This window comes from Sporothrix schenckii (genome assembly GCF_000961545.1).
Source record: "Sporothrix schenckii 1099-18 chromosome Unknown Cont47, whole genome shotgun sequence".
Lineage (NCBI taxonomy): Eukaryota > Fungi > Ascomycota > Sordariomycetes > Ophiostomatales > Ophiostomataceae > Sporothrix > Sporothrix schenckii.
Window position 1 is genome coordinate 132,583 of NW_015971148.1, and position 22,240 is coordinate 154,822.

A 22,240-nucleotide genomic window follows, 5' to 3' on the forward strand; every position below is an offset into this window, starting at 1 on the left:
TGGACAATTAAGAACGACAAGTGCGAGATCGCGAGGCAGGAAAGTAAGACGGGTCGACAAGAAAGAGGCAAAACGTGGGAAATACAACAGGAGCCAACAAGAGAGACGACATGTCAAGCCAGGAACGACATGTACAAAAACGGATACGTAACGCGGGAAGACAACCCGGAACGTGGAACCGACCAAAAAAAACAAAAAAGAAAGAAAGAAACAGAAAACGACAGCCTAGAGTGTGGCTGTGGTTTATGCTTAAAATGGGACGAGGCCGCTCGATGTTGAACGACGGAAATAGAAGTACCACAAGTCTTCTTGGGTGACAGGTGGAGAGAATACTCGAGACACTAGAGACTAAAGTGTAAAAACAGCCAGACCACGAGGAGCATACTCCCATGTTGATAACTTTTCAAAGCTGCTTGTCTCCTTAACGCAGAAACGAAGAATGAAAAAAACACGTACATTGATCATTGGACGACGTCGGCGTCTTTGGTAAGCTGGTGGCCTTTCCAGACAAGGCTGCAGCCGGAGGAGCAGAAATGCTACTGGCGTTCTTGTTTGTGGTAGTGGCGCTGTTGCCGATTCGAAAAGGCACGTCGTCCCGGTCTTGGGGGCGGTCCTGGCCGCCCTTTGTGGCGCCGAGAAGGGCGGCCATTTTGAGGGCGGGTTTGGGTGACGTCAAGGAATATATATATATGCCGCGCGATGTGCGCTTTGTGTTATACTCTCTATGTTATAGAGGCTGAACGTAATGTTCATGTGCGGCCTGCCGCCAGGCGTTTATCGATCCGACTAATCCGCCAAAGGGTATGTGGCTTTTGTCGTTGCGTAGCCCCACTGCATTGGGGTCTGCTTTCCTGGGGGCTTCTTCTTGGCTGTGTTGTGGAGGACGAATCGAATTTGGATGCGAGCGTGGGGAAGGCAATCGCAGCTGCAAGAGCCGAAGGTGCGTGGATGGAGATTAAGCAAAACAGTGACGGGCGATACAAGCAACGGCTTCCGAAGCACAAGCCAACAGTTGATATGAAAAGTATGGAAAACCCGAGGTACGGGACACTTGATCACGGCGCACCAACTGCGATACCGACAGGGGGGGCTTCGTGTCTCGTAAAACGATCGGCCCTAGAGGTTCCAAAAAAGAGCGGCAGAGAAGGGAGGACGAGAAGACGGAGAGCTCGGGTCGTGGGATAGGCGGTGGGCGAGGCGAAATTCGAGAGGCAGCGAAAGTTTGAGGGCCTTGTGCGACGAGACGTGACAGCGGCGAAGAAGATGGGCAGCACTGAGAGCTGGTGGGCGGTCGGAAGGTCGGAGGTCAGACGTTCAGACGGTCAGAGAAGCTGTCCAGCCATCTGCATAAAGGTTTCGCCGAGTGGGGGTGAGACTGCCATCAGAGTGCCGTAACGGCAGGTCAGCGTTGCTTGCTCACGGCGCAGCGTCGAGCTACAGGACTCGAGCTACAGGACAGGAGCTTGTCGCAAAGTCGACGAGTAAGACGGCAGAGGTGTCGTGGCGGTGGCTAAGCTTGGATTGGAGCTCACACTCCGTCGGGAAAAAAAAAAAACTCGCAGTACTTTGCAGAGGCCGGAGCAGGAGAGAAGCTTGGTTGGGTGCTCGGAGCTAGAAGGAAACAGATGGAGATGCAGTTGGGCTGCATGTGCATAAGGCGGCTGGGGGGCTGTTCAGTTTTTGGCTGTGTGCGGGGGTAAAACTTGATGAAGAAACTCTGGCGGCGTGGCGATGCGATGCAACTCGGGGTTTAATAAGAGTGCGAACTGGGTGGAAATCTCTGGAGCAGGACAGAAACGACTATGGGAACGAGAAAGCAACAAAGAGGGCAAAAGAGGAAGGAAGAGACCAGACGAAACAAAATCGGGTAGGCGTACGATCCACACAATCGGGTTGAGTACACCTAAGCTAGATAAGGGAGATCTATTGCGATGGAGAGGCCACAGGAAGGTACGATTCTGACATAACTACCGAGCGTACAGGATGTGGAACGCCGAGGCGGTTCCTGCCAGAACAAGTTCATCGGACGTCCTATCGCGAAAAGGCAAGCGCAACTGACCGCCTCAACTGGCACTGGCCTGGTCAGGTCCAGGACAGGCGCTGGCTCCGAGCTTGCCGTTGTCCCTTCCGCATTGGGCGTTAGCCTGACTCGGCGGCTTACTTTGCACCAGGCGGCCCTGGAACGCGTTGGAAAAGGACCTGATTAACTTAATGATTGTCACTGTTGCTATTGGGCTAATTAATTTGTATCGAGACTGCGAATGGAAGACGCGGGCGTGCTTTCAGACAGACGAGAGAGCAAGTATGGACCTGGCAACGCCGGCAGATTAAAGTACACAACGTCATTGAGCATTGGAGAGGAGACGTTTTGGCAAGGATTGAGCTTGAAAGAGCTTGCAAGAGCTTGCTAGAAAGGCCGTCGAATCAGGGCGTATCCGTAGGTTCCGAAGCAGCGGGAGCCCTGTCTTGCTTGGTGTGGGGCAGGCAATGTGCCCATTGACGCCACACGGTCAAGGCAGCATCAGGTGATGGGTATGATTTCAGCATATTTAATCTGTCATTGGCTCTACGTTTGCGTCAGTAAAACACGAGAAAGGATGTTAAACACTTGCCCGTTTAAAGACAATTGCTTTTCTTTACGTGGTTACAGACGGCCAGTGTGACAGAGGACACAGTGGATTCCAGATGCGTCGCGCACTTTGTAAGAAGATCTCTTAACAAAAATGACGTAACAGTCGGTGGATATCTGGTGTACTTTTGACTGGCTAATTCTATAACCCGGTAGCAGTTACGGTAATTTCAATATTCAATAATGCAAATTCAGGAAGGGTTGTAGGAGGAAGAACGGGAAAGACTATGGGATACGTCGTTATTTAACGTGCTTGTGCTTGTTTTACGGAATACGTGTAAAATTGTACGCCGTACTTGTGAATACGACGTATTACAACGCATTGACCCATCCGATTACGTCGTATCAGAGCCGGTTGGCCGATTTGGCCCGGACAGGACCTAATATTTTTAAGCTTATCAGGTATCGTTTCAACTTCAAATCCAAACTATCGCGGCGCACTTCAACAGACACGGCAATCATGGTTTGAGAGAACTTTTTTTGCTCAGTTTTAATCAAGTGCCATTGGCACCGGAGCGTTCTCAAGACTGGACGAATGCCCGGTTTAGATAAACTGATATCACCATCCGCGGTGAGATGAAAGGTACTGCGTCGTTCTCACATTGTCATATGTCTTTATCAATTGCGCAGCCGCTTAGAAATGACAAAAAATAGAAAGTCCGTGGAATATGCCAGTCGCAGACATTCATATTCAACCATTTGCATTGCGACCACGTCTATCCATGGCTGACGCCTCTCATCCCTCGAGGCCCCCTATGCCTTGTGTCGCGGCGCATTTTGGCAGCCTTGAGAATGCAAGAGCCCAAAATATCACCTCGGATGGTGTCCAACTCGCTGTGATTGCACAGCAGTTCTGCTTAGAAAACGTGTTTTCGTTGATGATTGCTGAACTCGCGCGCGGGGGAGGGGGAAGGGGGTAGTATTAGCAGCCCCAGGAGCCGGCCTTAAATGGCCAGATTGGCCGTAGACTGCTTTCTTGTGCTTCGTTAGTAGTATTTACCTGTGAGATTGTTCAACTACGATGTGGGACGCACTCAGCTTACCTTGCACCGGCCACTTTGAGGCGGGGCTTCATGAACATGAACTACTGCAGTGAGAAGGTCGATCGACGGAAGCTTGACAAGACAGCTTGGGTGAGTGATGGAAGAGGTATATATCGCCAGCCCAGTTTCGCTGTCCACCGATTCTACGTTTGCCATTGCCTTGCGTCAATATCAATTCACTTTTTCTCTGCGCCGGATATCTCCATATCGCAATAGTTTCCAAGAGACCACACCTCGCACATCGCCAACATGACGATTACGCACGTTGTTCTTCTCCAGTTCAAGGAATCGGCTGATGCCGAGGTCCTCAAGGCGGTACGTGTCCTCTCTCCGACTTTCCAAGCCAGGTCGGCGGCTACTAATACACACAGGGCCTTGAACAGTTTCTCAACCTTAACCAGACTTGTGTGCACCCAACGACGAAGCAGCCGTATGTGCTCTCCATGCAGGGTGGCAAAGACACGTCCATTGAGCATTTTCAAGTGAGACATATTTCCCTTGACGGCGTGTACTCCAGCCTGAGAACAATACTAACCGTACGTCCCTATGTCCCCAGAACGGCCACACACACGCCTTTGTCGCCGAGTTTGCAACGGTCGAGGATCTTCAATACTATGTCAAAGAGGACCCGGTGCACCAAGCGTTTCTCAGGGACACGTTTCCGCTCGTGGAGAAAATTACCACTATGAACTTTGAGTCCGGCAAGCTTTAAGGGGGCCAAACGCAACCGGCACGGCTGACAGAGACGAGGATGGTCCGAAGCCCGGATGCGGCTGACGACAAGCAATGCGAAGGAGAGACCGATGAACTCCGACGAGCCCATTGGTGAGCCGTAGGCTGGATTAATAATGCAAGCACGCTGGCTACAGCATGGACACAGCAGCCAGGTGCACTGACCAGCCCGCGCCAGTAAATATCTCACCAAGATGCACGGACGGGTGCATGTTGCAGGGGAGGAACCATGCCGCATGTTAGAGATAAGAGTGCGTTAGCATGGCACCTGTAAGGATGGATGTAGATTCGGAAACAAGCAGTAGAGAAAGCTGGTAGAGGAAGCAAGTGGACGTACCAAATACAACATCATCAATTCGAGGCCGAATGAGAGCCAGTCAGAGAGCCCCGAATGGTAGCATTGCAGCATGGCCCCGATCGCGTAACCATGCGGCTTCTTTGGTGCTTTACGACGACTACGGACGAGACCAACGGAGCTTGGCTTGGATGGCTTCATTCCAGCGAAAATGGGGAATTGGTAGGTGGGGTGCAGTGTACGGGCAACGTTCTCCGTTTTGCATAGAAAGTAACACCGACATGGGCCACTCCTTTCATCGTCTTTCCAACTTGCACGTTGGATCTTGCCCCAAATGACTAACGAAGGGATGCAAGTCGTGCTGGCTCTATTGGTACGCGAGATTCGATCAAAGTGTTCCATATAAAACGGCAGAATTGCCCACCACTTGAGAGGTCGACGAAACACCTAAACACCTGAGCCCCTGATGTGAGGGGCCTGTGCATATTCCCTTGTGTCCTCCACCGCCGCAACAACCTCTTCGCTCTCGATATCGCACGACACAGTGTCACCCACAATGGCCCCGCTCTCGATTCGTTCCACGGTCAAGCTGAACAGCGGCTACGAGCTGCCCCTGCTGGGCTTTGGTGTAAGTCGGTTCAACCCTAACGCTACATGACCACAATTGCAATCACAACGACGACTGCCACATCCTCCATCCTAACTCACCTAGTGATTGTCGCAAGGATCGCCCACAAATTCCTCATGGATCTCGTGTTGAATGTCCTGGAGCACACTCACATCCTGCGTGTTTGGTTGAATGCTAACTGTCTGCAGCTCTACCGGACGTAGGACGCTGCCTCCTTCACCAACACGCCTTACTCCTTGCTGTGGGTTGGATACTCACCGTATGTATAGACCCCCCGCCGAAACGGAAGACGTCGTCCTCAAGGCCTTCGCCGCCGGCTACCGCCACATCGACTCGGCGGCCACCTACCGCAACGAAGCCGGCGCCGGCGCTGCTGTCCGCAACAGCGGCATCCCGCGCAGCGAGCTCTTCTTCACGACAAAAGTGCCGTACAAGAAGACATCGTATGAGGGCGCCAAGAAACAGGTCGCCGATTCGCTCGCGCTGTCGGGTCTCGACTACATTGACCTGGTCCTGCTGCACGCACCGTTTGGCGGCTCGGAGGCGCGCAAGGGCGCCTGGCACGCCTTGGTGGAGGCCGTAGAGGCCGGCCACGTGCGGTCCATTGGCGTTAGCAACTACGGCGTGCACCACCTCGACGAGCTCTTGGTCCACATCAAGGAGCTCGAAGAGGAGCGGGGCGGCCCCGGCAAGGGCGGCATTCTCAGCGTCGGCCAGTGGGAGATCCACCCGTGGGTGGCACGCCGCGACATTGTCGACTGGAGCACCAAGCACAACGTGGCCGTCCAGGCGTACAGCCCGCTGGTGCGCGGCGACCGCTGGGGCGAGGCCGCCCTCACGAGTCTGGCGGACAAGTACAAGGTGTCTGAGGCGCAGGTGCTGATCCGGTGGAGCCTGCAAAAGGGTCACGTCCCGCTGCCCAAGAGCGCCAACCCGGGCCGGATCAAGTCGAATGCAGACGTCTACGGCTTTGAGCTGACGGCCGACGAGGTGGCGGCGCTGGAGACGACAGAGTACGAGCCAGTGTGCTGGGACCCGACCGTGGCACCGCTGGATGAGTAGGCGGGCCTTGGCTACGACAGGACCGAGTGTAGATTTTCTCGGACATGACCTACGTATTTCAGATGCAACAAAGTAGATTTGAAAGGTCAAACTTGAGTTGAATATCACCAGCAGTTGGTCTGCACGTACTACAATGTCACTGCTACCTGGTTACCGGCAGAATCTAAAAAGAAAAAGAAAAAAGAAAAACGGAAAACAAAAGAGCGGAGACGACGCACCGGAGTTATGTACAACTGCAATGCGTATGTAAGAAAGAAAAGAAGAAAGGAAAACCCTGAAACGCCCATCCCCTCTACTCCTTCTGGCCTGTTGGCATCGTAGCCCCAGTGCCGGCCTCCAACGCAACAGTCGCCTCCTCGTCTTTCAGAGTCATGTGCGACGGCAGGTTGCTGGCGTCCGGGTCTTGGCCGCCGTCGATGGGGCCCATCTCGTTTGTTGGTTCGTTACTTGTAGTAGATGCCGGGACAGCCTTTTCCGCGTCACTCTTTGCGGCAGCCGCCGCCATCGCCGCCTTCTTGCCCTTGTTGACATTCTTCCACTCGAGCGTGGCCGAGCCGAGGACGCTCAGAACGGACAGGATGAGCGCCATTAAAAAGACCTTTTGCAGGGCGGCGGCGTAGGACGCGATGATCTCCGCCACCTGCGAGGGCGAATAGACGTTGCCCATGGTGGCCTGGACGTCCGAGGCGCCGGCGGCGACGACAAACTGCGGGTCGACACCGGGCGCGCGGGCAGCGAGCTGGCCGACAAGGTTCTGCGCAAACAGGTTCTGGGACACGGACAGAAAGATGGCGCCGGCCATGGTCTGCGTGAAAATCATGGCCGAGGAGGCGAGGGCAATGTCGCGGCCCTTGAAGACGGCCTGCGGGATCATCAAGGCCTGCTGGGCGCCCAGGCCGACGCCGATGCCGTAGATGACGAGCGCGGCGACCCAGTAGCCCGTGCTGGTGTCGACGCCGAACCGCCAGACGAGGCCCGTGGCCACCGACGAGAGCACCGTGTTGGCCAGCAAAAGCGGGTTGTAGTAGCCCATGGCCGACGTCAGAAAACCGGCCAGCACGGCAAACACGGCCGTCGGGGCCGTCATGGCCAGGATGTTGACGCCCGACTGCTGGGCGGACACGTTCTTGACGGCCTGGAACCAAACTGGCACATAATAGGTCAGCGTGTACAGCTGGCCCAGGATGCAGAACATGTAGACCATGGCGGCGGCGAGCGAGCGCTGCTTGACGAGGCGCAGGGGCAGCGTGGCGGCGTCGCCCTCATAAACTTGGACGCCGGCCCAGGCGACAAAGGTGACGGCAAATACCACCAGCAGCAGAATGATGCGCCAGCTGCTCCACGCATACGTGGTGCCGGCCCACTGGAGGGCCAGCAAGAGACACACGACGCTGGGAATGATGAGGACGAGGCCGACCACGTCAAACCGGCGAAGGATCTGGGGGACGGTCATCTTGCTGAGGGGCACAGGGGTTGCTGGAACACCGGCCCCCGTGGACGGCTGCGGCGGCAAAACGGGCACATTCAAGAACAGCAAGACGACAGGGATGGCCAGGCCGCCGATGGGCAGGTTGATCCAGAAGCACCACCGCCACGTCACATGGTCCGCAAATGCACCGCCGATCGTGGGACCAGTGACCTGCGAGATGCCCATGGCCGCGCCCATGGCGCCCGTGAATACGGGCCGGCGGTGCAGCGGCAGGACACGGCCAATAATGGTAAGGGCGCCGGACGTGATGCCGGCGGCCCCCAGCCCGGCAATGGCCCGGCCGACAATCAGGGCCGCCGAGTTGGGCGCGGTCGCACAGATGACGGAGCCGACCTCAAACAGCACGACGGCGACCAGAAACGCCCATTTGATATTGACTTCGGCATAAATGCGGCCAAAGGGTAGCTGGAACGAGGCGGACGTCAACAGATATGCCGAACCATACCAGCCTATGTCGGGCAGCGAGTCGAACTCGACGGTAATTTTGGGAATGGCCGTGGCAATGATGGTCCGGTCAATGGCCACGCAGAACACGGCCAAAAAGAGGGCCACCATGACTGACAGAAGCTTGAAGCCGTGCGCGTGGTGGTCCTCGGTGGCTGCCGTCGGTGAGCGTTGAAGGGATGGCTGGCCTGGGTCCGCCGGTGGTGCAGTTCCGTCTGCCCGGGCCAGTGGCTCGTCGTCTGGTTTTGAGGACATGGTGGGTGTAAATGATGCCGGTGCTGTGTCGGAATTGGATGTTAAGGTTGGCTCGTGTTGATGTTAGAAATGGGACGATTTGGTGATGGTTGGCAGACACAACGGCGCTTTGATTTCTATGCCGGCTATGTTGGCAATGACCATAGCAACATCTTTGAAACGGTGCAGATGACGAGGCCTAATATAACATATGCTTGCCCATGAAAAACTCTCCGGTATTGCCGACCTTGGACGGACTCTCGCAGTGTAAGAAAGAGTCGGGCCATTGTGTTCTTAACTCCGCACGTTACGGGCCATATTCCACGTACCCCTGGTTTACGGTCCCGCATGCAGCCATGGAACTGCCGGCTGGGCGGCCCCGAACGTCTGGCCGATGGCAGCAAGATCTGCCTTTCCGTGAGGAAGGGCGTGGAGTTGCACGTCAAAGTGGCCCACCGGCCGGCAGCGGGTCCACCGACGGCAGCGCCCGATTGGCTGAAGCGCCTCAAAGAGGGATCCACAGTCGGGGTCGGCCACTTTCGGGACGCCCGATTGACCGACTTCACGTCTTCTTCATCGAACTTCAGTTGTATTGCTCATATCGTACACCACACCCCAGGCACACTCCAGGCGTCAAACCGTTGCATACGATTGATAGGGCTGATGTGTCAGCTCTGCGCTGTCGGACAAACTCTAGACAGCTTATTTTTTCTGGTGTTTGCTGCGATGTTATTTGCGTGACGAGAAAGACCGTGTTCTTGTTCAATCCACGTTGTGGTTGCATCACATCGCACGAGACGACATCACAGTCCCGGCTAAACTCATACCTGACTTCATACTCAGCGAACGCCCCTCATTGCTTCCACGTCGGCACATCCGCCACTATTTTCCTCATACGACAACAGAGTTTAATAACGGAAGAAGCGCTCTAACCGAAAAGTGCAAAACAACGGCCTCCATCCACTCCCACCCAATAACGTCAACACAGGCGACACCTCACTTCATAATGACCACCGACCGCATCGGAACATCGGGCAGCTCGTCGTCTCGGCCGTCCCGCGCTGCCACATCTTCACTCCACCCTTCCGACGCGCCCCGATTCCGGCCGCGGGCTTGTACCAAATGCAGCAGTTCGAAACTCAGGTGCAACTGGTTGTCGGAACCTGGAGAAGCGCCTTGTGAGAGGTGGGTCTTGCGGCCGTTATGGCATAACAGGACCGTCCACTCATTGACTAATGATGTAGATGCGCACGCATGAAGACAGAATGCCTCCTTCCGAGTCTTAAGCCCCGAGGGCCACGACGAGGGAACCCAACGTGAGTACAGCCGTACCGCCCTCACAATTGCCTTTTAGACCAGAGCATCCACCAGCCACTCGTCACTAACACCACGACATGACAGCCGCGTCGGCCAACTGGAACAAAAGCTGGACGGCATCATGTCGCTGCTTACTGCTAGCCAGCAAGTCCAGCCGGCAGCAACTGCAGCTCTGTCCGCATCGACGGCCACTCTGACCGCCACGGACACGCCCCCCAACGCACACGACTCGCCAGCATCTGTTTCAACACGAGGTGGTTCCACCACTGCGCCCTCGCCTGACTCGTCTCGCTCACATGCATCCCAAGCGCACGCGCATTCCCAACTGCCGCATCGCCACGCTGGCAGCGGCACGGCGACGCCCGTCACATCAACCACCTCATCGCCTGGATCCTCTCTCCCCCCACCGCCGCGTGTACAACAGCAGCACCAGGACCAACCGCATCCGCTGTATCCACCGCCACAGGGGGATCTGCTCCCGTCGCTGGCAAATGTGCTGGGCACACAGAACCCGCTCGCCCACCCGCCCACACACGTCGAAGTGCTCCCCGGCCTCAAGGTCACGTTCCATGATGCCGACCTTGCCCTCGACGAGTACCGACGCACCTACTCACCGCATTTCCCCTTTGTGCCCTTGGCTGCCAACCTGACTGCATTTGAACTCTACCAGGCAGAGCCCTTGCTGTTCAAGATCATCCTGCAGGTCGTCCTCCCGCAGCCGCCGCAGATGCAGCGCGACGCCAAGCGCTGGATCCGCGAGCAGATTGCGCTGCACGTCGTCACCAACGAGGAAAAGAGCGTGTCCCTCCTGCAGGCCATCCTGCTGTACGTGGCCTGGTCGGACCTGGGCTTCTACGTGGATCCCAGGGTGACGCCTCTGCTGCAGCTGGCCGCCGGGCTCGTGAGCGATCTGGGGCTGTGCCGCCCTGTGCACCACGACCGGAGCGTGACGCTCAATGCCTTCATTGCCGATGCCACCACGGCTCTGTGCGGCTTTGGCCACGTACGTCCGCCGCACACGCTCGAGGGCATCCGGGCCATGCTGGGCTGCTACTATGTCTGTGCCCTGTCGGGCTCCTTTTTCCGCCGGATCCATCCGTTCCCCTTTACGGCCTACATGGACGACTGCTGCGACCGGCTGCTGGCCGCCAACGAGCATGCGTCCGATGCGCTGGTCGTGGTCCTGGCCCGCATGCAGCGCGTGGCGGCGCGCGTCTATGCCGTCCTGCCCAGCCCAGACGTGGACGCCCCGCCCGCGTTGGCGTTTGCGCCCGTCTACATGGCTATGGCGACGCTGCGCAAGGAGCTGGACCAGTTGGTGCATGGCATGCCGAGCGATGACGGGCGCGGAGGAGGGCGTGACGGGGACGCTGGGGACGCTGGAGACGCTAGACACGGTGGGCTGCCGGCCCAGGTGCGCAGCAACTGTTTTCTGTGGACACACTACCACTCCACCCTGGTGCGTCTTTACGAGCCGGCCATCTATTTGCGGCTAAGGACGGCCTCATCGTCCGCCATTGACTTGGCCGACACGGGCCTGCGGACCGAGGCGCTGTGGAACTGCCTGCAGGCCACGCGGGACTTTTTCGACGCGTACGCGGCCATTCCGCCGGACGTTTTGGGCGTCTTGCCTCTGCTCGGTACCGTCCACCTTTCGTTTGGCATCGTCACGCTGACCCGGCTGCTGTCCCTCGATGCGCCCGAGTGGCACATTGGCCAGGCCCGCCTCAGCCTGGATTTTGTCGCTCTGGCCTTGCGGCTGGAACGGCTCTTCCAGGCGGCCGACGAGTTCGAAGCTACAGCACCCGGCACGGCCGCGCCGCCCAGCATCCCCCGCAAACGGCGATACGCCTACTACGACTCCCGCACCATCCTGGCCACGCACCGCGACAAGATGCGCTGGATCCGCATTTGGTACACCACCAAGATGCCGCCCGACCCGCACCAGGTGCCGCCGCCGTGGCCGGCGTCAACGCACCCGGCGGCCCGCCATAGAACGCCCTGGTCGGCCGAGTCGGCTGCCGCTGTGGCATCGGCGCCCCTTGCGGCTGTTGCGTCCCCACCGCCGTATCCGTTTTCAGGGCCGGACAACCAGGGACTGTCGACCCAAACGGTGCAGTCAGCACAATCACAAGTCACGACCAACGTGATGGACGTCGACACAGACAATGCCGCGGCCAGCCACGGCAGCAGAAATAGCAACAGCAACACCCCCAACGAACGGTTGGTCGTCTCACCCGGTGCCATGAATATCCCGCTAGAAGAGTTTGACAGCACCTTTTGGAAGGCCATCTTTGACCTGGACAACACATGGGAGCCAATGGCGTAGTGATGGGCTGATGAATGAGGAAACTGAAAAGTTAAATAAACGTGTAAGGGTAGAGGAGTTGGGGGAGCGCTTTCGAAAATATGTAAAATTATTTGAAATCTCAACTGTCCTCTTGTATTTTATTGCTATTTATTTGGAAAAAAATAAAAATGAAAGTCGAAGAGGAGGCTAATTTAAGTAAAATAAAATATATACACTTCACGAATAAAACGAATAAGTTTTATGGAGACGGGTGTGTATGTATTTTGTGTTTCTTGCAATGCACTTTGGGGGGTTTCACTCTTGTTTTCACTGCATGTTGTATCACAATCTAATGTTCTCTTTTCATACCAGCCCCTAACAATTCAATATCAATCTAACATCAATGATTCAACATGAGAGGGGACTCCTGTAACTGTTTGCTTTTGAATTTGATAAACGTGCTTTCCCCTCTCGCTCCTGCTCCCGTTAAATCGCCCCCTCGCTCACGAGCCGCCGTGTCGTGGCGATGCTCGACTCCACCGCCAGCTTGGCCACGGCCTTGTGCCGCGCCTCCGCCTCGCTGTACTCGGCACTGCCCACCGCCAGCGACTCCGGGTGCTTCCACGCAAAGGCATAGGTCACGTACAGGTCGTCGGCGTTGCCGCTGGAGCCCGTGCTGATCAGGTTGAGGACGGTGCTGCCATTGTCCAGGGCGTAGTCGACGCGGTGCGGCGCGTGCTCGGTGCAGACCTCGACGACCTGCGTGGGGTGGTCCGCGTTCGGGGCGGCCTTGAAGGTGACCTTACGCTTGACGACACCGTCGGCGTCCGACAGGACCTCGGACGCCGCGATGGCCGGAACAAACTCCCCGGGCTGGCGGATCTTGCGCTGGAAGCCGGCAAAGACTTGGGCCTCGGACAAGACAGGGGTGGCGCCCGGCGGGTTGACCGGCACGGTATGGGCGAGGTAGATGGTCGTCATTGTGGTGGAGGTGGTGGTGGTGGTGGTGGTGGTGGTGGTGGTGGTGGTGTACGTTGTTCTCTGTGCCTGTGTAGACGTGTTGATGTCGATGAGATGAAGCGAGACAGACAGACTTCTACGGCGGTCCTCTACTTATACACATCCAGACCACCGCCAACGCTGCTGTTGCGTCGGCGTTTACGAGCACCGTCGACCGTCGGAGGCACAATGCGTGAGATATGTTTGCGTGTGCTGCTCTGATTGGTCTACATTGTCAACGGCTGAACGGCTCAAGGATAGTTGTCTGGTGTATAGGTGTACGATGCTATTGAATATGTGGACGATGTGGACTGCAGTACACTGTTACATTTGCTGGCGCAGCCTTGTCCCCAATCCACCAGACTCCGGCGCGGTTCTAGCCACTGGAGCGCTGTTCCGTGCTGCCAGGCGCGGCCGTTTTATTCACGCCGTCAATGCGAGTATTTGGTGGGGAAGTCCGTCCTGTGGTTCGGCTTTTTAAGCGTCATGGCGGGCTCTGCGGGGCATTTGGAACGGGGTTTAGCGGTTTGTGGTGGCTTTATTGGGCTACACCAGTAGGATCCTCATGCTCTTTAGGCTCCTTGGGTTCCTTTAGGCTTTTGGGCCTTTTCATGCGCTACCAATGTCCTACGAATCCGTCGCCCATTTTTAGCTAAGCACCAAGGCAACGACTGTGAAGTCTACACCAGGTCTGACGTACTCCGCCCCGAGAGCATTCTCTTTGTATCATCATGCGATCCAGTAGGAGTGCACTTGTGTGTCCGTGCCGTCTCGTGCCATGTCCGGAGCAGGTATAATTGGATAGGCTCATAGGGTCCGGGTCGCCGAGAGAGCGCAAATGCCCGTCGTCGGCCCGTTAACGCAATATCGACATTGCATGCTACTAAGCGGGTGTTCTTGGATCCTGTCCTGATTCATAAGTGCAATCTGTTGCTGTCGTCTGTTGCCGTCATCTGTGCCGGTGGTCTTGTCGACCTCGATTGACACGAAGCAGTCGACGCCTTCGCATCCACACCCGACCACAATTACATGCCCAGATGTCCTTCGGTGCGTGTAGCTCGCCCATACAACCTGGAGCGAATGCAAGGCTGCTCTGCAACTAGAGTGCCACCCCCTTTGAGCCCACCTGAAGGTTTGGAAACAGTGATCGTCGAGCCGGGTGGCTGTTCTTCAGGTCTTCGACGTCAGGATGCAGATTGTTGAATCCATTCCACTGGCGCAGACTTGCTGATTAACCATTGTATCATTCTAGGGATACATGCCCGAAAGGAACAAACGAATCGAGAACAAAAAGGACCAGACCAAAGACAGCTACCGAAGTTCATACAAAAAGGCAGCTACTCACAATCGTCGATCCGATGACGTCGCAGCTCCAAAGGGCCAGTGGGGCAAGCTTGGACCAGAGCAGGTGTGCTAGAGGCTTTTGGGGGACTTGAGACTGTCTCGCTCTGCGGATCCCCTCCTGTTGCGGCCATCCCCGGAAACACTGCAGCAGTGATCGCTGTCTGGCGTCTGGGTCGAGAAAGAGCATTCCTGCGTTGCGGCTTCGTTTGGAAACAATGTTTCTGGGGTAGCAGGATAGTCGCAATGAAATGCAAGACGGAACAGAGCGGTTGCGATCTTTGGGAAGCTCGAAGGAACGCAGCGCTGACAGCCAATCCACGAGCGAAAGTGGGTGGCTTTTGAGACGAGCTAGTCGCTTCGATATCTTCATCGCCTCGTTGCCTCATCGCCTCATGCCTGGCCTAGTTGCCCCAATGCCCCAATTCTCCCTGTTTTCGTAGCTGCTAGGCGACGCTGAGTGGCGCCGATGACGCATAGGCCAACTGTGTGGAGCTGAATCGAAGGCGGGCCGGCCGCCAACTTTGCGATTTCAGAAGCTCAGCAGCATGCTCTCCTGCCTATTTGCTCTGTTCTTGGCAGCCCCCCCTCTGTCCAGTGCCCGCTCTATGTTGTACACCTTCAGGCCACTACTCTTTGCCCTCTTCACTTTTCTCTCTTCCCCGGTCAAGGCCACGTTCGTGAATCCCCTCCCAGCCATAAAAAAAAACACTTTCGTCCGCATTCAACCCACGACCCTCAAACCGCACCAACCCTGCGATAACGCCAACACACATCCACAGACGCATTCGCTCTTCGACCGAAGCTGCTCCTCCTGCCTCTCGTTTATCTTTCGCATTCTATTCTCCTCTTCTCCCCTTCACCGCCGCTACCATGGCTCCTCCTCCGGCCGCGGGCTTGCCGCTTACCGAGCGCTTGCTGACCCTCGCAAAGACGCTGCAATGTAAGGATCCTGTCGGCGGGCGAGCTTGAAGTTGTGCTTCCTTTTGTCACCGAGTTGCTAACCTGTCTTCTAGTCGGCTGGTTTGTTGGGTGCGTAGAATCGGTCCTGTCCAAAGCTTGAGCTGAGCTTCCTCGAGGTCTCGCGCCATTTTGCGATAACAAGCACGCCTGCTTTCTTGAATGTCTTACTAACGTCTCCAGCCACCTCACGCTCATTCTCTGCACACTGCGCTACGCGCTGTCCTGGATCCGCTTCAACTACACCACGTTCTGGCCGCGCTTCTCGTACCGCACCGCCTTTGTCGCCGCCGCCGCTACCTACGGCATCGTCGTCTACAAGACTTTCAAGGCCCGCGCCAAGACCGGCCGCGCTCCCGCCGGTGCTGCCGGTGCCGCCGGTCTTCTGGCCGACGAGAACGTCCAGTACCTGCTCATGGCCCTCGTCTGGCTCTACTCGCGCCAGTACATCCTGGCCATGCTGCCCTACACCATCTACTCCGTCTTCCACGTCGCCACCTACACCCGCACCAACCTCATCCCGACCCTGGCGCCCCCCAAGCCGCTCGCCCCTGCCGCCAACGCGGCGCCCGACGCCAAGCCCCAGTATGCCACCCACCCCGTCGCCGAGTCCATTGGCAAGTTTGTCAAGCAGTACTACGACTCGTCCATGTCCGTTGTGGCTCTGCTTGAGATTGTCCTCTGGGGCCGCCTGTTTTTGTCTGCCGTTACCTTTGCCAAGGGCTCGTGGATCCTGCTGGCCGTCTACACCGCGTTCCTGCGTGCTCGTTTCTCGCAGAGCACCCACGTCCAGAGCACCTTTGGCCAGATCGAGGCCCGCATCGACAACCTCACCGGCGCCCAGGGCATGAACCCGACCGTGCGCCAGATCTGGGAGACGACCAAGAACGGTGTCCGCCAGGCCTATGCCGCCACCGACGTGCAAAAGTACGTTGGCGGTGCAGCCCAGGCTCCGCGCAAGACACAGTAAGGGGCTAAGGGGCGTGCGCGTGGATGCTGCAAACTCAAACCATCCGACGACCACGCACGATCACTCGCCGTGCAACGGCGACCGGAACTGTCGACAAGCGACATAACCAGTCGCCAGGCAACACTTGGACATGACGGCCACCACGCAACTACGAAACGAGACGGCACTCATTTGGCAGACCGCGCATGACCGTCACAGCAAACGCTCGACTCACAAGAGTAATCAATGAGAGACGACAGGGGCGAGGTAGGGGGTAAAGGTTGGAGGTTGTGGCTATACAAGAGTCGGAAGAAGAGAACAAGATGGAACGAGAACGAAGAGGAAGACGTGGGTGAACAGGGTGAAGAGTAGTAACGACCAGATGGGACGGCGGACGGAGCGGGTTCTCATTTTCACAGACGGGGAAACGGAATGGCCCAACGCTGGGCCTTGCCCGCCAGGCGCAAAACGGGTTCAAAGCTACATGTAGTGTTTTATTCTGCTTTTTGCATTTTTTGCATTCTTTTTGCATTACTTGCATTTGTCGTCTATGTATTTTGTATTGCGTTTCATTATCGTTAATCTTGTTGCAGCCTGTTCCTGTTCTATTCCCTGGCAGCGTGTCCTCGTGCGCTTTTTGTGTTTGCCTGTTCAATTCCTTTAACTCGATGCACGTGCCTGTCTGGTGTATTACGTCGAACTGCTTTTGCCAAGGACTGCGCCGCCACTGGGCAGTCCTCGTACGGCCGATCGGGTTGACCTTGGCATAACTCTACTCGTTGAAGGCTGTGAGAATAGTGGTGCCATTGTTACTTTTAAATGTTTTATTGTATTTCGTTAAAAGTATTCATCGTGGTCGCATTGCACAATCTGTTGGTGGTGAATATGTCTTGTGTTGTAGACGCTGTCGCAGTTGTGCCCTGTATTCCCACAGGTGTGTGACGTATAACTTGATTTGATCACTGGAGGCCGCCTAAAATACAGTGGACCACCGCCGCAATCTCCATCTGGGCTACGTTCTAAAGGCAAGCTCCATTCCATCACGCTAAGCCCGCATGACGTCGTTCTTGTCCCATCTGCTTGGTCTTTTGGGTCGCGGTCTAGGCGTCATAGCCATCTGCAATGCCCTGCAACGAGGGTTCCTCGACGGCTCAACAACGCCAACACCAAACGTCGGACCGAACCACATTGCAGTGGGACTTTATTGTGACATTTATTGTCTTGTTCGTTTTTGCGTCGTCTTTTCCTTCTCCTTCACTCTTCACCTTACACAAACGACTCCACACCCCGACAATGGCCTCCCTGCTCCGCCAGATTGTCGCCGGGCCGCGAGCCCGCCACGACGAGACCGGTCTCGATCTCTGTTATGTCACTAGCAACATCATTGCAACGTGAGTCTCCCCTCCCAGTTGGCCCCCCTCCCTCCCAATTGCCGTCCCATTACCAATAGTTATTCTAACCAAACTGTAAAAACCGTAGGTCCGGTCCGTCTATCACCTACCCGCAGCTCGCCTACCGCAATCCTCTCGACCGCCTTGTCGCCTTTCTCGACCGCAAACATGGCGACGGTTGGGCCATCTGGGAATTTCGTGCCGAGGGGACGGGCTACCCGGACGAGGCCGTGTACGGACGGATCCGGCACTACCCCTGGCCCGATCACCATCCGCCGCCATTTCGACTAGTACCGCTGATTTTGGCGAGCATGAAGCAGTGGTTGGGCGACGAGTACGCGAGGCCGCCGGGAGCCGACGGCAAACAAGGACAAAACAAGGGAGCAAAGGGGGGCGAAGGAGGAGACAAAAAGACAGGGAGGGTCGCGGTCGTTCACTGCAAGGCGGGCAAGGGCCGGTCGGGCACAATGGCCTGCAGCTACCTGATTGCAGAGTGCGGGTGGACACCGAAACAGGCGCTCGACCGCTTCACGGAGCGCCGCATGCGGCCCAAGTTTGGCAGCGGCGTGACCATCCCCTCGCAGCTGCGGTGGATCACGTATGTCGACCGGTGGGTGCGGGCGGGCAAACCGGCCTACGTGGACCGCGCCGTCGAGATTGTCGAGATTCACTTCCGCGGGCTGCGACATGGCGTCAAGCTAGCGGTCGAGGGCTACGTGGACGAGGGCAAGCAGATCCACGTGTTCCACACGTTCAAGAACCGCGAGCGGTATGTTGTGCAAGGGGACGCGCCGGGTGGTGGCGGCCTATTGGATCTCGTGTCAGACATGGCGGGCGGATTCAGTGCAGGCGGTGGAGGCGGTGGAAGCAACAGCAATAACGGCAGCAGCGGAGACAATCCACCACAAAGCAGTCGAAGCAACACTGGCGTCCTGAACAGCCCCGTCGTGGACGGCGGTAAGATTCGGCGGCCCAGGACAGACGTCCAACTCGACAGCGGCAGCAAGGCCAGCAAAGACAGCACAGACAAAACAAACAGCAGCAGCCATGCGGGCCTCGCTTCCACCAACGACTCGGGCCTCAGCATGGACATCGATCAGCTCCAAAACAAGAGCGAGTCCATGCCCGCTTTGGCCGACGCCTCTACGTCAGAATCAACACATGGACAACCACATAAGCAGCCCTTCCGCTATGCCGCCGACGACGAACCAGGCGGCCAGGCCGTCATCTTCAGACCCGAGCAGCCCATCCGCGTCCCCAACGGCGATGTCAACATCTCCATCGAGCGCCGCAACAAGACCGCCGCCAACATGGGCCTCACCATGGTCACCTCTGTCGCCCACGTGTGGTTCAACACCTTCTTCGAGGGCAACGGCCCAGAGCAAAACGGCGTACCCGACGACAGCGGAGTCTTTGTGCTGGACTGGGACAAGTTGGACGGCATCAAGGGCAGCAGCCAAAAGGGCAGCCGTGCGGCCGAGCGGATCTCGGTCGTGTGGCGGCACGTACAGGAGCACAATGGCGAGAAGGAGGCATCCCCCGAAATGGACACTGCTGCTCCTGCAGGCGCGACTGCCGACGTTCCCCAGATGCGGCCAGCGAATTGGCAAGGGAACAACCCCGAAGACCCCGACGCCAACAAGCACTTGGGGCTGCGACGGGACGACCCAGAGAGCGCTGGCGTGAGTCGCGCGAGCAGTGTGACGGGCATTCCCGTGGGCGACAGCAATGGCGTGACCGCTGCCAGTTCACCACGTCATGGCGCCGATGCGAGCAAGGAGCGAGACGAGGACCACGAAGAGGCGCTGGCGAGCGTCAAGACCAGTGGGCCCGAAGGCGAAACGGACCTGGACGAGAGCAGCCCTGGCGAAGAAGAAGCTGCAAAGGCATCATGACAGTACGAGACGTCGTAGGAAAGGCACAGTTGAGAAATATGAAAAACATAGCCAATAATCAAGTAGTTTGTCCCAATCATCAACACAGAAGTTCCATCATCACCGTTGCCAGAGCTGCGACCGTGGATCATGGAAGCGCGGGCCTGAATCTTGGCGTATGTAAAATATGTCACGTGCGATGACATAAGCCGAACTACCCCAGGACGGCTACAACCTGCCGCCACCCTTGCCCACTCGCCCACTGCCGCCACTAGAAATCGACGCATCGTCCCTCAAGCACGCCGGCTCTGAACCACGCGCGACAACGACCTCCGGCAAATCCCCCTCCATCGGCCCATCGACGAATCGGCCTCTTTCCATCGACTTTTCATCAAATCACCTGGCGCAGATGGTCAGCGCAGGCGCGTGTGATCGAAAGATGCCTTTTGCGACGTAGCGCGAGTGTCTTGTCTTCTATTTCGTCGACCTTTTCCTTCAACCTTCCATCCGCCTCTCCTCCATCCCCCCCTCCTCTCCACTCGACAACCGTCGCACTGTCGGCATCCGGAGCCACACCAGCCCCGCCAAACCCCCGTCACTCCGGCTCCGACTCTGAAGAAGACGCCATGGGTGTTATCCGCAAGAAGACGGCCGTCCGGGGCGGCGAGGGCGGCGTCAAGTATGTCTGCGATGTCTGCAGCGTTGACATCACATCCACTGTCCGCATACGATGTGCGCACCCGGCGTGCAACGAGTACGATCTGTGTGTTCTCTGCTTCTCGAACGGCTCCTCCAGCAACGCCCACCAACCGGCGACACACCCCTATCGCGTCATCGAACAGAACTCGTTTCCCATCTTCGACCAGGAATGGGGCGCCGACGAGGAGCTGCTGCTCATCGAGGGCTGCGAGATTTACGGGCTGGGGTCCTGGGCCGACGTCGCCGACCACATTGGCGGGTACCGGCACAAGGACGAGGTGCGCGACCACTACTACAAGATCTACATTGAGTCGTCCAAGTTTCCGCTCCCAGAACGCTGCAGCCCACACGACATGCAGCTCGCCAGCGAGATCCCTAGAGAGGAGTTCCAGGCGCGCAAGAAGCGGCGCATTGAAGAGCGGCGTGAGGCCGCGAAAGCGGCGCCCGCGCTGACACCCAAGACCAAGCCGACGGCGTCGGTGCCGTCGTGCCACGAGATCCAAGGCTACATGCCGGGCCGCCTCGAGTTTGAGACGGAATACGCCAACGAGGCCGAAGAGGCCGTCCAGCTGATGCAGTTCGACCCGGGCGACGGCATCAACCCGCGCACGGGCGAGCTCGAGCCGGAGATGGACCTGAAGCTGACCGTCATGGAAATCTACAATTGCCGGCTCACACAGCGCGTCGAGCGCAAAAAGGTCATCTTTGAGCACAACCTGCTCGACTACCGCGAGAACAACAAGCTCGACAAGAAACGCACCAAGGAAGAGCGCGACCTCATGAACAAAGCGAAGCCGTTTGCGCGCATGATGAACCACGACGATTTCCGCGATTTCTGCGACGGCCTGACCCACGAGCTGTTTTTGCGGCAAGCCATTGCGCAGCTGCAAGAGTGGCGCAGCCTCAAGATTGGCGACCTCGAGAGCGGCAACAGGTACGAGCAGGAGAAGGCGCAGCGCATCCAAAAGGCCATCCCGCTCGGCTCCATGGACCGCGAACGCCTGGCCACGGCGCAGCGCAACAACAAGAACCAGCCGCCGCCCGAGCCGCCGAGTGGTGCCGCGCTGCTGCTGGCGCCCGACCTGCCGATCAACGGCCCGCTGCCTAACGGCACGGCGGCCGTTGCGGATCACGTCAACGGCGACGACAAGGACGGCAAAGACAAGGACAAGGACAAGGACAAGGACGCGAAAGCCACCAACGGCAGCGTGGTCGTTGCCAACGGTGTCAATGGCCACTATGCAAATGGCATCAACGGCCACACGAATGGGGTGAATGGCGTCAACGGCGTCAACGGTGTCAACGGCATCGTCAAGCGCGAAAAGCAGCCCACCGTCCCCATCTACGGCATACCGTCGCTCACCCTCACGCAAGACAACGCGCCCGATCTGCAGCTGCTCACGCCCGAGGAGATTGAGCTGTGCCAGATTGTGCGCCTGCAGCCCAAGCCGTACCTGATGATCAAGGAGCAAATTCTGAAGGAAGCCATGCGCGGCAACGGCACGCTCCGCAAGAAGCAGGCCAAGGAGATCTGCCGGCTCGACTCGCAAAAGGGCGCGCGCATCTTTGATTTCTTTGTCAATGCCGGCTGGGTTGGCAAGGCGTGACAGGGGCGGTGCCGAACAAACACCTTTGACTTTGCCGGCGTTGTTGTACACTGATATCACGTCTCATTCTCTCTCTCATTCTACGTCTTCTGTACTCTTTATATATGCAAAACGGTGGGGACGGGCTTTTTAGGCAGGCGTTGTGTTTTTACTTGTGATTTTGGTGTTTCTTCTCTATTCTGTTTTACTCTACAGTAACTCGCGTTAGCAATCGCGTTGCTTTTTGTACTTTGCGCTTCTCGTCTACGGTTCTCGTC

At 57.2% G+C, this 22,240-nt stretch overlaps 9 protein-coding genes across 9 annotated transcripts; 6 read left to right on the forward strand and 3 right to left on the reverse strand.

The window, feature by feature from the left end:
• Positions 1-249: 249 nt before the first annotated feature.
• On the reverse strand, positions 250-649 carry SPSK_03718 (uncharacterized protein; the record flags this gene model as incomplete). Its single annotated transcript, XM_016730552.1, has 2 exons — positions 250-341; positions 457-649. 2 exons carry the CDS (start codon positions 647-649, stop codon positions 250-252), a joined length of 285 nt encoding a protein of 94 aa, XP_016584595.1.
• A 3,272-nt stretch (positions 650-3,921) lies between these two features.
• On the forward strand, positions 3,922-4,384 carry SPSK_03694 (uncharacterized protein; the record flags this gene model as incomplete). The annotated part of the gene is made up of 3 exons (XM_016730529.1): positions 3,922-3,987; positions 4,044-4,154; positions 4,229-4,384. The coding sequence occupies 3 exons, from the start codon at positions 3,922-3,924 to the stop codon at positions 4,382-4,384; spliced, it is 333 nt and encodes a 110-aa protein (XP_016584596.1).
• An 871-nt stretch (positions 4,385-5,255) lies between these two features.
• On the forward strand, positions 5,256-6,389 carry SPSK_03450 (aldehyde reductase; the record flags this gene model as incomplete). Its single annotated transcript, XM_016730288.1, has 3 exons — positions 5,256-5,327; positions 5,516-5,526; positions 5,597-6,389. 3 exons carry the CDS (start codon positions 5,256-5,258, stop codon positions 6,387-6,389), a joined length of 876 nt encoding a protein of 291 aa, XP_016584597.1.
• A 292-nt stretch (positions 6,390-6,681) lies between these two features.
• Positions 6,682-8,577, reverse strand: SPSK_03196 (MFS toxin efflux pump; the record flags this gene model as incomplete). The annotated part of the gene is made up of 1 exon (XM_016730037.1): positions 6,682-8,577. The coding sequence occupies one exon, from the start codon at positions 8,575-8,577 to the stop codon at positions 6,682-6,684; it is 1,896 nt and encodes a 631-aa protein (XP_016584598.1).
• A 985-nt stretch (positions 8,578-9,562) lies between these two features.
• On the forward strand, positions 9,563-12,202 carry SPSK_03053 (uncharacterized protein; the record flags this gene model as incomplete). Its single annotated transcript, XM_016729896.1, has 3 exons — positions 9,563-9,741; positions 9,801-9,872; positions 9,958-12,202. 3 exons carry the CDS (start codon positions 9,563-9,565, stop codon positions 12,200-12,202), a joined length of 2,496 nt encoding a protein of 831 aa, XP_016584599.1.
• A 447-nt stretch (positions 12,203-12,649) lies between these two features.
• On the reverse strand, positions 12,650-13,144 carry SPSK_03680 (uncharacterized protein; the record flags this gene model as incomplete). Its single annotated transcript, XM_016730515.1, has 1 exon — positions 12,650-13,144. One exon carries the CDS (start codon positions 13,142-13,144, stop codon positions 12,650-12,652), a length of 495 nt encoding a protein of 164 aa, XP_016584600.1.
• Positions 13,145-15,376: 2,232 nt separating this feature from the next.
• SPSK_03481 (uncharacterized protein) lies at positions 15,377-16,433 on the forward strand (the record flags this gene model as incomplete). Its single annotated transcript, XM_016730319.1, has 3 exons — positions 15,377-15,446; positions 15,520-15,535; positions 15,647-16,433. The coding sequence occupies 3 exons, from the start codon at positions 15,377-15,379 to the stop codon at positions 16,431-16,433; spliced, it is 873 nt and encodes a 290-aa protein (XP_016584601.1).
• A 1,272-nt stretch (positions 16,434-17,705) lies between these two features.
• SPSK_03168 (protein-tyrosine phosphatase) lies at positions 17,706-19,698 on the forward strand (the record flags this gene model as incomplete). The annotated part of the gene is made up of 2 exons (XM_016730009.1): positions 17,706-17,803; positions 17,892-19,698. The coding sequence occupies 2 exons, from the start codon at positions 17,706-17,708 to the stop codon at positions 19,696-19,698; spliced, it is 1,905 nt and encodes a 634-aa protein (XP_016584602.1).
• A 605-nt stretch (positions 19,699-20,303) lies between these two features.
• SPSK_03253 (transcriptional adapter 2-alpha) lies at positions 20,304-21,983 on the forward strand (the record flags this gene model as incomplete). The annotated part of the gene is made up of 1 exon (XM_016730093.1): positions 20,304-21,983. The coding sequence occupies one exon, from the start codon at positions 20,304-20,306 to the stop codon at positions 21,981-21,983; it is 1,680 nt and encodes a 559-aa protein (XP_016584603.1).
• Between the last annotated feature and the right edge of the window lie 257 nt (positions 21,984-22,240).